At 47.6% G+C, this 13,580-nt stretch overlaps 1 protein-coding gene and 1 non-coding gene across 2 annotated transcripts in view; one reads left to right on the top strand and one right to left on the bottom strand.

Moving 5' to 3' along the window:
- Positions 1–13,580, bottom strand: part of DNAH2 (dynein axonemal heavy chain 2) — a 102,360-nt gene that overhangs the window by 56,460 nt on the left and 32,320 nt on the right. The window contains exons 12-21 of the mRNA XM_068977985.1: positions 7,630–7,776; positions 6,686–6,842; positions 6,196–6,435; positions 5,719–5,907; positions 5,372–5,519; positions 4,541–4,733; positions 1,671–1,871; positions 1,406–1,562; positions 924–1,098; positions 375–538 (exon numbers count right to left, since the gene is read on the bottom strand). Of these exons, the coding sequence (XP_068834086.1) occupies positions 375–538; positions 924–1,098; positions 1,406–1,562; positions 1,671–1,871; positions 4,541–4,733; positions 5,372–5,519; positions 5,719–5,907; positions 6,196–6,435; positions 6,686–6,842; positions 7,630–7,776 (1,771 nt within the window). The remainder of the gene's footprint in view (positions 1–374; positions 539–923; positions 1,099–1,405; positions 1,563–1,670; positions 1,872–4,540; positions 4,734–5,371; positions 5,520–5,718; positions 5,908–6,195; positions 6,436–6,685; positions 6,843–7,629; positions 7,777–13,580) is intronic.
- On the top strand, positions 7,909–7,981 carry TRNAG-CCC (transfer RNA glycine (anticodon CCC)). The gene has a single exon. It is a non-coding gene; the product is annotated as a tRNA-Gly (tRNA).

The raw sequence follows: 13,580 nt of genomic DNA, 5'->3' as shown, positions 1-13,580 counted from the left end.
AAGTGGACCTTACCAGTTCAAACCCAGTGTTGTTTAAGGGTCAACTGTACATAGAAAATAGATTAATGGTCGACAGGGGCTGGGGGAGAGGGAATAGGGTGGGGTATGATTGCTTAAGCATTTCTTTGAGGGGTGATGAAATATTTTAGAATTATAAGTGATGGTTGTACAACATCGTGAATGTACTGAATGCCACTGAACTGTTCATTGTAAAATGGCTCTTTTGCTCCCCAAGTTTTACCTCTGTTTTTAAAAAAAGCTTCTCGTGCACCCATCTTCCTTGTCCCAGGTGTTTTTTGAGGCCCATGGGACCCCTTCTTCTGCCTACTACCCCCTCCCCTGGGTCACCATGAGGGCCTTGCTAGGCACACCACCTTCTCCAGGTTCTGCAGGTCCTTGGAGGCTGGCTGCTCAATCTTGAAGATGCCCAGGTTGGCACGGAGGATGTTTTCTTCCTCCCGCATGGCGTTCAGCATGGCCCGCATGTGGGCGATCTGCTCCAGGGCTGCCTGGTGCCCCACATTGCTGGTGAAGGGGCCTGTGGAGTGTCCAAGGTGAGGTTCAGATTCTCACTCAAGGCCAAGGTCCTCTGAAAGGCCATTGTGGCTCACCTACCTCTTTGTGTATAAATCTCACTTCTCTCTTCCCACAAGAGAAGGAAAACAAGAGGGGACCCACTGAAAAGAATGCATTGAAACTACTAACTGTGGCTGGAGAGTCAGTAATGAGATGAAAAGCTGGTGTAAGAAAACTGGAGACGTGAGCAGAGCTGCTGCCTTCCAGCCAAAACTCAGTGACAACAGGTGTATCACTGACAGCAGTGCCTGGCTCTTTCCCTTGTTTGGCACTTTCCTGGGACCCACATTTTGAAAGACTGGGTCAAGACAAGGGAAAAGCAGAAGGAAAGGTTGCGAGAAGGGTACCTTTGCCTTCAAATTCTTCTAGAAGATTGTGTGCTTTCTTCTTGAAGTCATCAGCTGAGTGAATGAGGCCTGTCTTGAACTTCTCCTTGTGTTTCTTCAGCATCTGTTCACTGTCCAGCAGTGTTTGCTGGAAGGCAACCCATTCCCCACCGAGACTGTCCAGCATTTCCAGCACCTGGGGACATCACAAAGGGGAGGGTGGCCCACAGAGCTCTTCCTGTCCCACCAACTCCCAGAAGAACTCGTTTCCAATCCTCTAGACCAGAGTCTGTGGCCAAGTTCCAAGCTCTTGGGCAACAAGGCCCAAAGAGATCGAGCAGTTGCTGGGCCTGAAAGAAATCCTCTAGCTGACCCGAAAGAGCACACAAATTAACTTTGGCTCTCAGAGGCTCTGGGGCCTTGCACCTTCTCCACCACTCACTTCTCTGCTCTCCCTCCTGACAGCCAACGGCCTGGGGCTGGGATGGGCTGCTGGAACTCACATCGTCCTGGACTGGCACTTCGTACTTCTCGAGGATGGCAAATTGCTCGTGAATGGGAGGGATCTGTGTTTCCATGGTGGGCAGTTCGTGCTGCAGGGTCTCCATGAGTTGCAAACTGACCCCCAGCTCCTCCAGGGTCTGGGGAAGGCGGCTGATTCTGCAGGCAGGGGAAGAGAGAGGGGGTGGGTGGGAAGGCCAGGCCTACTCTCCCCAACTGGTGGCCTGAGCCAGTGTGCCCCCACCCACCGACGGCCTGTCCACATACTTCTCCGAGTTCTCCTGCAGGTAGGTGTACAGCTCCAGGAGCCGCCTGGCTGCCATCTCCTTGAGCAGGGTCGTGAACTTGTTCTGCCACTCGTTGCAGTGCTGCACCAGAGAGAACTTGAGGTGCGAGCAGTCCAGGAGCACAAACTGGATGTTCAGGACCGTCTCCTCCTTCTGCACATTATTAGCCACCTCTGTGTAGCTGAAAGGGCCCACACATCCCTGCTAGGACAGCTTTTCCTTGGCAGACGTGCCGGACACCCTGACTGGGTGATATTTTCTGCCCACCCAGCATCCTTCTGACCCCGGGTGTGCCCCACTTCAACCTGCCCGGGGCAGACGGGTGATGGTGTCATTTTCCCTTCACTGCTTCCAGACTCCTTGGTCTGATTTCAAGGCACAGAGATCCAGGCTGAGTTCACACAGTCCTGCTCACTAGCTCTGTGCCCTCAGGCAGGTTATTTAACGGCTCTGAGCCTTAATCTCCTCATCTGTAACATGGCAATGAGAACAGAATCCACCCCGCGAGGCTGTGGAGAGGATGACAGTGGCTGCTGTACATAATGCCCTCTGCTGACTTCCTTTCTGGATGCTCACTATTTGGTGAACAGGTTCTCCCTGGCCATCTCTGCCTGCTGGCATCCTACCCATTCCAAAAAGGCCAGCCCAAAAGTCACTCCTTTCAACCACATCCTTCCTCCTCTAACATCCCCAAGTTGGACATTCTCTCTCCTTCCACTGAACCGCCCAACACCTTGCATGCCTCACCCACAGCGCTGATCACAGGGAAGCTGATATAAGAGCAATGAGCATATTGGCCCATGCAGGCTTCAAAGTTCACACAGTGCTTCCACGTGTACTTAATAACCTCACAACCTTATGTGGTTGATAGTATAACACTGATTTCACAGAAGACTGAGGCCCGGAGAATGAGAGGAACCAACCTAAGATTATACGGCTGGTAAATGGTGGAGATGGGATTTCAACATTCCTCAAGACCCCACAGCCACTGCTCTGTCCGCAATATTTGTATCTTTCCCACTGCATTAGAGCCCTTGGGAGGAGAAAACTTGCTCTTTTTTGTTTTAATTCTTCATGACCCATAAGACAATGGTGGTTTTTGAACAAATGAATGAATGACTAGAGGACAAAGAGATGAGGGTTCAGATCAGAATATAAGAATCTTCTTCAGGGACTTCCCTGGTGGTCCAGTAGTTAAGAATCTGCCTTCCAATGCAGCAGACGTGGGTTCAATTCCTGGTCAGGGAACTAAGATCACATGTGCTGTGGAGCAACTAAGTCCATGTGACGAAACAAGAGAAAGCCCATGTGCCGAAATGAAGGTGAAGCCCAAAATAAGTAAATTAAATAAATAAAGTTTTAAAAATAGAATCTTCTTCAATTTAACTCCTGTCTGCACTTTTAAAATGAAACTGTTCACATCTCTTACCTTTCAGATCCTTAGCATCTCTCCTCTTCCAGGGGGATCCCATGGTACTCCCCACAAGAGCAACTTTTCCCTTAAATCTCTTTTATTTTTTGGTAAAAAGTCTTTTATTTTTGACAACTCTTTAGGGTTTTTTAAATTAATTTACTTATAATTGGAGGATAATTGCTTTATAGGGTTTTTAAGTTACTAACCACATGCATATTTTACTTTCTAAAAGCCATAAACTCTAATGATGCTCTCAAACATAATAAGTGAGAAATGGATTCCATATTAACTTTTTAAGACTCTAATTATATGAATGACAATGTGTGAATTTGTACAGGTGTACAGAGAGTTCTGGCATGACACATAGAAAGATTTTTAAGTATTTTTATAAAAAAACAAGTTTACTGTAAAGAGTCTCTTGATCAAAGTGAAAGAAGAGAGTGAAAAAGTTGGCTTAAAGCTCAACATTTAGAAAACAAAGATTATGGCATCCAGTCCCATCACTTCATGGCAAATAGATGGGGAAACAGTGACAGACTTTATTTTTGGGGGGCTCCAAAATCACTGCAGATGGTGACTGTAGCCATGAAATTAAAAGACACATTCCTTGGAAGGAAAGTTATGACCAACCTAGACAGCATATTAAAAAGCAGAGACATTACTTTGCCAACAAAGGTCCATCTAGTCAAGGCTATGGTTTTTCCAGTAGTCATGTATGGATGTGAGAGTTGGACTATAAAGAAAGCTGAGTGCTGAAGAATTGATGCTTTTGAACTGTGGTGTTGGAGAAGACTCTTGAGAGTCCAAGTCTTGCAGTCCAAGGGACTGCAAGATCCAACCAGTCAGTCCTAAAGGAGATCAGTCCTGAGTTTTCATTGGCAGGACTGATGCTGAAGCTGAAACTCCAATACTTTGGCCACCTGATGTGAAGAACTAACTCATTGGAAAAGACCCTGATGCTGGGAAAGATTGAGGGCAGGAGGAGAAGGGGACAACAGAGGATGAGATGGTTGGATGGCATCACTGACTCAGTGGACACGAGTTTGAGTAAACTCCAGGAGTTGGTGATGCACAGGGAGGCCTGGTGTGCTGCGGTCCATGGGGTCACAAAGAGTCGGACATGACTGAGCAACTGAACTGAACTGAACTGACTGTGACAGAATGTTCTAGACTCATTTATAAATTTTAAGCATATAATAATAAATCATTATTACTATACTCTTTTGAGAAGACTGATGGAAACTCTAAATTGCTGATGTGGTGCTTCAGCAGAGAGATTGGTAGGAAAAAAATCTAATTGACGTTTCTTTTTTTCCCAGCTCTCACTGGATCCCTACCTCCTTAAGAAACAAAGGTCCAGTGCCTTTCTTCTCATTTTCTGCCCACTCCTCGGTCTCCAGGCCAGACCCCCTCCTATGGTCCTCACAGCTCCTTACCGGGCAATGTCAGCATCAAAGGAAGAGACAGGCGGGTTGAGGCGCTGGTATCGGCGGATGAAGGAGTCCTTGTTGATCTCCCAGATCTCTCGGTACATGTCCCAGGTCTTGAGGTAGTTCTGTAGCAGGCTTGCATTGTTGGTCATGCCACTGCTGATCTGGGCCTGGATCTTCTTGATGTCCTCATCCCGTTCTTCAAGACCCAGCAAGATACTTCTCACTAACCTCCACCCCGACCCAAGCTCCAGCCCAGCCCCTGGCAACTGCCCCAGAATCTCCCCTCCAACATCACTTTCCCAAAGAAACACACTCAGATGTGAGTAGTAGAAAATGAAGGAGGAAGCAGAACATAAAAGAATGACTCTGTTCTGGGGGATACAGATGTCTCACCTGTTGGTATCCAGGCCTCTTACATCCCAGCCTTGTTACCCAAACAATTCCTTCCGGGTCTCCTCACCCCAAACTCCAAATCCCTTGAGCATCAGTCACCTAATTTTGACCCCTGTTTGTGTCCTGTCTCCCTTCCCCAATCCAGCCCCCTTGACCTGGGTTTTCCACCATCCACGGAGACAACTGGCCAGGTATGTCCGGAAAGAGCCCTGGTCTCTTCTCCTAGCTTGTCATGGTCCTAGGGTTTGGTTTTTTTTTCAATTAATTTTTTTTTTTTTTTGGTCACACCACGTGGCATGTGGGATCCTAGTTCCACAACTAGGGATCAAACCCAAGCTTCCTACACTGGAAGTGCGTGTGGAGTCTTAACCACTGGACTACCAGGGAATTCCCTCATCTGGTCCTAGGCTTTTGATACCCCTGCACTGGATGCCTACTCACCCACGATGGTGTGGATGGGCTCACGCTGAAACTTGCGCTTGATGAGAATTTCAGGGAGGTGGCGGAAGACGGAGATGGTGGAGAAGAGGTGGCTGCCGATGTCATTGACCACACTAGCCAAAGTCTGCAGAGTGGGAGAGAACTCCACCTGTGGGAGCACCATGGGGAGGGCTCAGCACAGGCCCTGGAGGGGCCTGTGAGTTCAGGACTAGGCAGTCTGGACACCTCAGAACCAGGCCTGGAGGCTGTAGGACAAAGCCAATGCCTAGGGCCAAGTCTAAGGATTAACGGAAACTGACAAAGTATGATGGTTTCAGGATGTTTGGGGCAAAGTGGTTCCCACCCACCTGGGCCACACCTCCCTGAAGATCATTCTTCAAAATGACAAGCACTCGAAAGAGTGGGCTGGGGGTGGTCTTGCCATCCCCATTGATGGCCTTGGACAGTTCCAACAGAGACCACTTCACATTCAGCCTCAAGGCATCCTCCATCATGCGGTCCAGCCGAATTGTGTACAGCATCCACTGCTGCTGAATCTGTGGGAAGAGTGGGGAAGAGAATCCCTCAGGCAAAACAGAGCAGGTCCTGGGAAATGAGAACCAGCCAATAGGGAGGGAAATGAGTTGTTTTAATAGAAAGGCAGACATGTAGGAAGAGGCTGAAAAGCTGAAGGTTGGGTGAATCCAAGGCTAGAGCGGGGTGTTTGAGAGGCACACACAGAATCAGGATGGGGAGGGAGGGGGATGACCAAGAGAAGGTTCTGATGGGGCTGCGGGGGGCTGGGGATCTGCTCACCCACAAAGCCCTGGCCACAGGACCCTTACCTCAGGACCGTCATTCTTGAAGACTTCATAGGAGTTGGTCATGATGGCCACCACATCCTGATGCAGGCTCATCAATTTCTGTTGCATGGCTGCCCTATGCTCTCTTTGGTCCTCTTCAAATTCCAGGTCCCTGTACACCCGTTTGCCGCTGATGCGCACCAGCAGTGTCTCTGATATCTCTTGGGCTCGCCAGCCGATGGTCAGAGTGGATGCCTTGAACTCATTCACAATCGTCTGCACCTGGAGACAGACCCCACCCATGGGGGAGTTTGGGAACAGATCCTCTGGGCCTAATTCCATCCTCCCATCTATTCTCTAGCTAGAGTTACTGACAATAAAAAAAGAAAAGTCCTTCACTAAACACACTTCATTTCTTTCACACAGTTACCCTGGTCTCTCTGCCACTACCCGAGACTTGGGTATTAAGTACCCACATGTCAGCTTTTCAGTCAGCCTTGCAGACCTTTAGACTCTAATGACCATGACCTACCTTGCTGGCATGTATGCGGCACTCTGTGATGAAAAAAGCACTGGCCCCCTTCAAGGCCCAGTGCAGCTTCTTGAGCCCAGGGTGGATCTTCTTATCCAGGAACCGGATACGTTCTTTGAACAGGGCCTGCTCGTCTGGGGACAGCATGGCAATGATCCTGCGAGTAAGAGAAGGCCAGTAGCTAAATGGGGACAAGCTCAGATAGACCTTACCTCCACACCAGGACGAAAAGTTCATGATTCTAGGCAAGGACTTTCCGATACAACTTTCTGTGATGATGGAAATGTTTTGCCATTTGTGCTGCCCAGTATGGCAGCCACTAGCCACATGTGGCTGTGGGGCACTTGAAATGTGGCCTGTGCAAATGAGTAACTGAATTTTAAACTTTTACTTAATTTCAATTAACTTAAATAGAAAAAAACACATGCATCTAGTGGCTACTGTACTGGACAGCACAGTTCTAGACACCCAAACAAGACTGCTGGTCCCATCCCTTTGGACTTGAAATGGCCTAAGAAAGGTACCCAATTTCAAGCAAAGCCTCACTTAAGAGATGAGTGCCAATGGGATTAAGAGGAGGGCCAGCATGGCCTTGCTTGGTTCAACCAACCTTATGTTGTTATGGGCCCATAAACTTAATGCTATCAACTTCCTTTGCAGAGAAGTGACTCAGGCCAACAATATACATGGTCCAAGTGCCTGATGGGGTGGGAGGGGACCTGTTGTTTTGCTCTGTACTCTAAAGATAGAAGACAACACTACAAGGGACAGGAATAATCGTAGGGCCACATGAGAGAGAATAGGAAACCTTTTTTTTTTTTTTTGAGTTGGACAAAATATGAAGGATGTGTACTGTAGGAATGGACAATATCATGGGGCAGATAAAAGACAAGAGAGGGTAGGAAGTGGCATGCAGGAGGGCTTCAGTGAGGAGTGGGCCCTACCTGTTGTAGTCCCGAGCGACAAGCAGCAGGTTTTCTTGAAGAACGCGCAGGTCCTCAGCACGTTCAGCCACATTCACCACGTAATGGGGTGTCTCAAACAGCAACCGCTCCCAGTAGTCAATCTCCACAAAGAGGATCGACAGGGTCCTTGGGGAGAAAGACAGGCAGAGCCTCTGAGGTGGCTGTGCAAGGGTGCAAGCCAGAACCAACACCAGTTCAAGAGGTATGGACTTGGGGAGCATGGAGACATTTAAAAGTAAGAAGTGAAGCAGAGGGGCTTCCCTGGTGGTCCAGTGGCAAAGACTCTGCACTCCCCATGCAGGGGGCCTGGGTTCAATCCCTGGTCAGGGAACTGGATTCCACATGCTGCAGCTAAGACCCAGCACAGCCAAGTAAATAGATAAAATAAAATAAATGAAGCAGAACCTCTGGGTAAAGAAGGCAACGGGACCCACTGACTTTTGCTTCTCTCCCCAAACCACTAAAACAACATTAAAGAATGTTTCATTTGTTTAAGGCCCACAAATACAAGGAGAAAATGACTGAAAACATTTGAAACATGGAAGAGCAGATGGATAAGGAGCAGAAGAGTCCTCAGCTGGTGGTGGAGATGGCTAAGAACCCCCTCCAAAGGCTCGGGGTGGGGGTGGGGCGGTAATTCCAAGGATCTCAGGAAAGGCGTGATGGTGGGATTAAAACAAGCAGAATAGCTGAGAGTTTAGGAAGCAGCGCTACTCTGCAGAGTTAAGCAAGTTGCCTCTCCTTGCCCCAGCATAAGACTGAAGGCTTCTTGTCTGGGGAAGCAGTGCAGAGACAAACAGAGGGTCCCTGGACTGGGGACCCCAGGCCCAGTTGTAGGAGAGAGTAACGCACTGAAAGCAGAGGCAGTGAGTCACCATGTACACATGAATGTTAAGACCCCCACTTCCCCTTCCCACCCAGACACCAGTACTCTGGCACTGGGACCTATATCCTCCGGAACAGAGTTTGAGAGATGGTTTTCTGAGACCTCAGACCAGCCTAAATGGAAACGTGCTGAGGCTGATAACCTCTGGAGTCACCAGGAAACAGCCCATCCAGACAGGCCTGCAGTTGAGAAGCCACCCTTCCTGCTCAGAGAGGTGCCAATCAGCTTTCCAGCCCCTGTCCCTGAAATACAATCAGACAACCAAGGGTCGCAGAACACTGCTCTCTGCCTCTCCTTGCACAAAAGGTGGGGAGTCAGTTTAGTTCAGTCACTCAGTCGTGTCCGACTCTTTGCGACCCCATGGACTGCAGCATGCCAGGCCTCCCTGTCCATCACCAACTCCCGGAGTTCACTCAAACTCATGTCCACTGAGTTGGTGATGTCATCCAACCATCTCATCCTCTGTCATTCCCTTCTCCTCCCACCTTCAATCCTTCCCAGCATCAGGGTCTTTTCCAATGAGTTAGTTCTTCACATCAGGTGGCCAAAGTATTAAGAGTTTCAGCTTCAACATCAGTCCTGCCAATGAAAACTCAAGACTGATCTCCCTTAGGACTGACTGGTTGGATCTTGCAGTCCCTTGGACTGCAAGACTTGGACTCTCAAGAGTCTTCTCCAACACCACAGTTCAAAAGCATCAATTCTTCAGCACTCAGCTTTCTTTATAGTCCAACTCTCACATCCATACATGACTACTGGAAAAACCATAGCCTTGACTAGATGGACCTTTGTTGGCAAAGTAATGCCTCTGCTTTTTAATAAGTTGTCTAGGTTGGTCATAACTTTTCTTCCAAGGAGTAAGCATCTTTTAATTTCATGGCTGCAGTCATTTTGGGGGCTCACCATTTTGGAGCCCCCCAAAATAAAGTCTGTCACTGTTTCCATTGTTTTCCCATCTATTCGCCATGAAGTGATGGGACCAGATGCCATGATCTTAGTTTTCTGAATGTTGAGTTTAAACCCAACTTTTTCACTCCCCTTCTTTCACTTTCATCAAGAGGTTCTTTAGTTCTTTTTTCACTTTCTGCCATAAGAGTGACGTCATCTGCATATTTGAGTTGGTATTTCTCCCGGCAATCCTGATTCCAGCTTGTGCTTCATCCAGCCCAGCGCTTCTCATGACTTCGTTGGCAAAGTAATGTCTCTGCCTTTTAATATGCTATCTGGTTGGTTATAACTTTCCTTCCAAGGAGTAAGGATCTTTTAATTTCATGGCTGCAATCACCATCTGCAGTGATTTTGGAGCCCCCCAAAATAAAGTCTGACACTGTTTCCACTGTTTCCCATCTATTTGTCATGAAGTGATGGGACCAGATGCCATGATCTTCGTTTTCTGAATGTTGAGCTTTAAGCCAACTTTTTCACTCTCCTCTTTCACTTTCATCAAGAGGCTTTTTAGATTCTCTTCACTTTCTGCCATAAGGGTGGTGTCATCTGCATATCTGAGGTCATTGATATTTCTCCCGGCAACCTTGATTCCAGCTTGTGCTTCATCCAGCCCAGCGTATCTCATGATGTACTCTGCATAGAAGTTAAATAAGCAGGGTGACAATATACAGCCATGACGTACTCCTTTTCCTATTTGAAACCAGTCTGTTGTTTCATGTCCAGTTCTAACTGTTGCTTCCTGACCTGCATACAGATTTCTCAAGAGGTCAGGTGGTATTCCCAACTCTTTAAGAATTTTCCACAGTTTGTTGTGATCCACACAGTCAAAGGCTTTGGCATAGTCAATAAAGCAGAAATAGATGTTTTTCTGGAACTCTCTTGCTTTATCTATGATCCAATGGATGTTGGCAATTTGATCTCTGGTTCCTCTGCCTTTTCTAAAACCAGCTTGACTATGCAAGTTCACGGTTCACGTACTGTTGAAGCCTGGCTTGAATTTTGAGCATTATTTTACTAGTGTGTGAGATGAGTGCAACGGTGCAGTAACTTGAGCCTTCTTTGGCATTGGCTTTCTTTGGGATTGGAATGAAAACTGACCTTTTCCAGCCCTATGGCCACTGCTGAGTTTTCCAAATTTGCTGGCATATTGAGTGCAGCACTTTCACAGAATCATCTTTTAGGATTTGAAATAGCTCAGCTGGAATTCCATCACCTCCACTAGCTTTGTTTGTAGTGGTGCTTCCTAAGTCTCACTTGACTTCTCATTCCAGGATTCTGGCTCTAGGTGAGTGATCATACCATCATGATTATCTGGGTTGTAAAGAAGTTTTTTGTATAGTTCTTCTGTCTAGTCTTGTCACCTCTTCTTAATAGCTTCTGCTTCTGTTCGGTCCATACCATTTCTGTCCTTTACTATGCCCATCTTTGCATGAAATGTTCCCTTGGTATTTCTAATTTTCTTGAAGAGATCTCTAGTCTTTCCCATTCTATTGTTTTTCTCTATTTCTTTGCATTGATCACTAAGGAAGCCTTTCTTATCTCTCCTTGCTATTCTTTGGAACTCCAAATTCAAATGGGTCTATCTTTCCTTAAACAGAATAAAGCAACCAGAAGGGAAGGAGAGGGGATGGAGATGCAGAAAGGTGGCCCACCCCCGAAAGAAAAATCACAGTAAGCATCCTCAGAGAGAGATAAGAAACAAAGAGCGTTCGTGAGACAGAAACAAGATGCTATAAAAGAGACACGAAGAGAGCTCTTGGAAGTTACAAATAAAGCAGAAAAATTTTAAACCAAAAGAAAGATACAAGATAAATTTGACAGAGATCCCTCATAAAATAGAGAAACAGACATAAAGATGAAAGGCAAAGAGGATGTTGCATGAAAAAGAGAATAGAAAACTCTCTGTGAACAATTCTTTACATTGATTACATATTGGCAAGGTAATATCTGGGGAATACCGGGTTGAAAATTAAAATTCATTTAACTTGTTTCTTTCTCCTTTATTAAAAGTAATGCCAAATTTTTTTTAATTGTGTCTGTGGCCCTTGTCCTAAGTCCTTTGCCACCTCACACCCAATGACCTGACCTTCTCCTCCCCACTCAGTGGCGACGCCCTGGAACTCATGTCCCACCACCTCTAAGGTCAGTTTCCAAGCAGATGGTCCCTCCCCAGCTCAGCTTCCTCATCCATCCCAGCACCTGCACTCAAGTCCTCCCAGTCGACCTTTGATCCCATGGGGACGTTCAGGTCACTGACCCCTGGCCTTTCTTCTTGCCTGTTTGTCCTCTTCCACCTCCATCCCCTCCTCCAAGGACCCTGCCCACTTCCGCTGCTCTCTCACCAGTTCTGTCTTTCGCCTCCTTCTTTAGTCTAAGCCACCTGACCGAACCCCATCCCTGGCCCTGTCCACTCTCTTCTCCTCTGAGCCCATGTGAAGGTGGCCAAGCAAAGCTGGAGAAGATCACACGACTACACAGATTAGCAGGCTGCACGTTCAATGTCTCTGGTCCCAGCTGGCCTCTCAGGCTGCACCCCTGGGGTTTCCCCAATCTCCTGTCCCTCCTGTTCTCACAGGGACTGTTTGCAAATCCTCTGCTTTCTCAAACCTGGTCTGCTCCTCTCACTCTCCGCAGAAAGCCCCACCTCTTCCCTCAAAGAAATACGAAAGCCACCAGGGGAGAACCCTACATGCTCCCTGCTCTAAAACTTATAAACGTAACTGACCCCATACCTATAATTTCTTCCATTTACTACAGAAGAGGGCATCCTTGCATCCAAGGTCAAGTCCTTCCAATCCAGCTTCCCTCTGCATCCTCAGACACCATCTTTTCCAGCTTGCCTACACTCCCACCCTACTCGTTCCTTCCCATCAACATTTAAATAAGCCAAGTTTCTACAATCTTAAAACAAAATCAAAACACCACCTACCCTCAACTCCACATCCTGGTACCACACTGCTTGCCCCCTTCACAGCCTGCCTTCTGTGAAAAACTGGCCTCCTGAATTCCCTTCCTTTCTTTTCTTCTCGTTCCTCAGTCCCGAGAGCCGCCTCCCACCTTCCCCTCTAAGTCTGCGTTTTCAAAAGATGTTTAAAATTATTTATTTATTTGGCTGCCTCAGGTCTTAGTTGCGGCACATAGGATCTTCAGTTGCCGCATGCAAGCTCTTAGTTGCAGCATGTGGCATCTAGTTCCCTGACCAGGGATTGAACCTGGGACCCCTGCATTGGGAGCATGGATAGAGTGTTAGCCACTGGACCATCAGGGAAGTCCCTAAATCTGCTTCCATCTAGCTTGCCCAGGATTCCTCATAGGACTTCTTGTAGCCACACTCTGAGAACCTCCTTGGCCTCACCCTCCCCTCTAAGCCTCCACATTGGGTGGCCTCCTCTCTGCCTTTCTCCCTGGATTCTGAACCTCGGTGCTTCTCTTGTCAGCTCCACCTGTCAGGACAAACAGCCTTTCTCTCCAGGGTCCCTTGGAAATCTCATCCAGCTGACTCTGGAGACTCAGCGAAGCATCCACCTCCCCCATAGCTCCCTGGCACGCCAGCCCCTCGAGGTCATGCACACCCAGCACACTAGCCCTGGGTGACCTCACCTACTGTGTGGCTTCAGCTGCTTCTCTCAGCCGAGGACACCTGCATCCGTGCAGAGATGGCCCCACCCCACTGTCTGGACCAGAACACGTGTCCTCCCTCACCTTGACTTTTCAATATCCAACCAAGCACCAGCTCCTTTGGATTTCATCACCAAAAGCAAAGTTCGGGAATTCCACTTACTCCAAGGCAAGCATAGCTCTAATGCAATGATAAACTGCAACTGAGTTTTGGCCTAAAGTTGGGCGAAAGAGCGAGAGGTCCATCCCCAAGAATCACTGCTCGAGGGTTCCAGGTATTTACTGCCAAATGGGATATGGGCTCAGTGTGATTTCAAGAGAGGCCAGAAAGTGAATTTTTATATAAAGTCTCCTGAATTGTAAATGTTGACAGATAGTTCAACTGAGAAATATAAGTAGGAAGGCTTCTGGACTGCTGGCCACATTCTTTCCTTGACCTAGGTGACAGTAGCAAAGGTGTTTATTTTATACCTATAGA

This window comes from Capricornis sumatraensis, chromosome 8 (genome assembly GCF_032405125.1).
Source record: "Capricornis sumatraensis isolate serow.1 chromosome 8, serow.2, whole genome shotgun sequence".
NCBI classification, from domain to species: domain Eukaryota; kingdom Metazoa; phylum Chordata; class Mammalia; order Artiodactyla; family Bovidae; genus Capricornis; species Capricornis sumatraensis.
The sequence above is the reverse complement of the archived record's forward strand: the minus strand, read 5'-3'. Positions and strand labels throughout refer to the sequence as shown.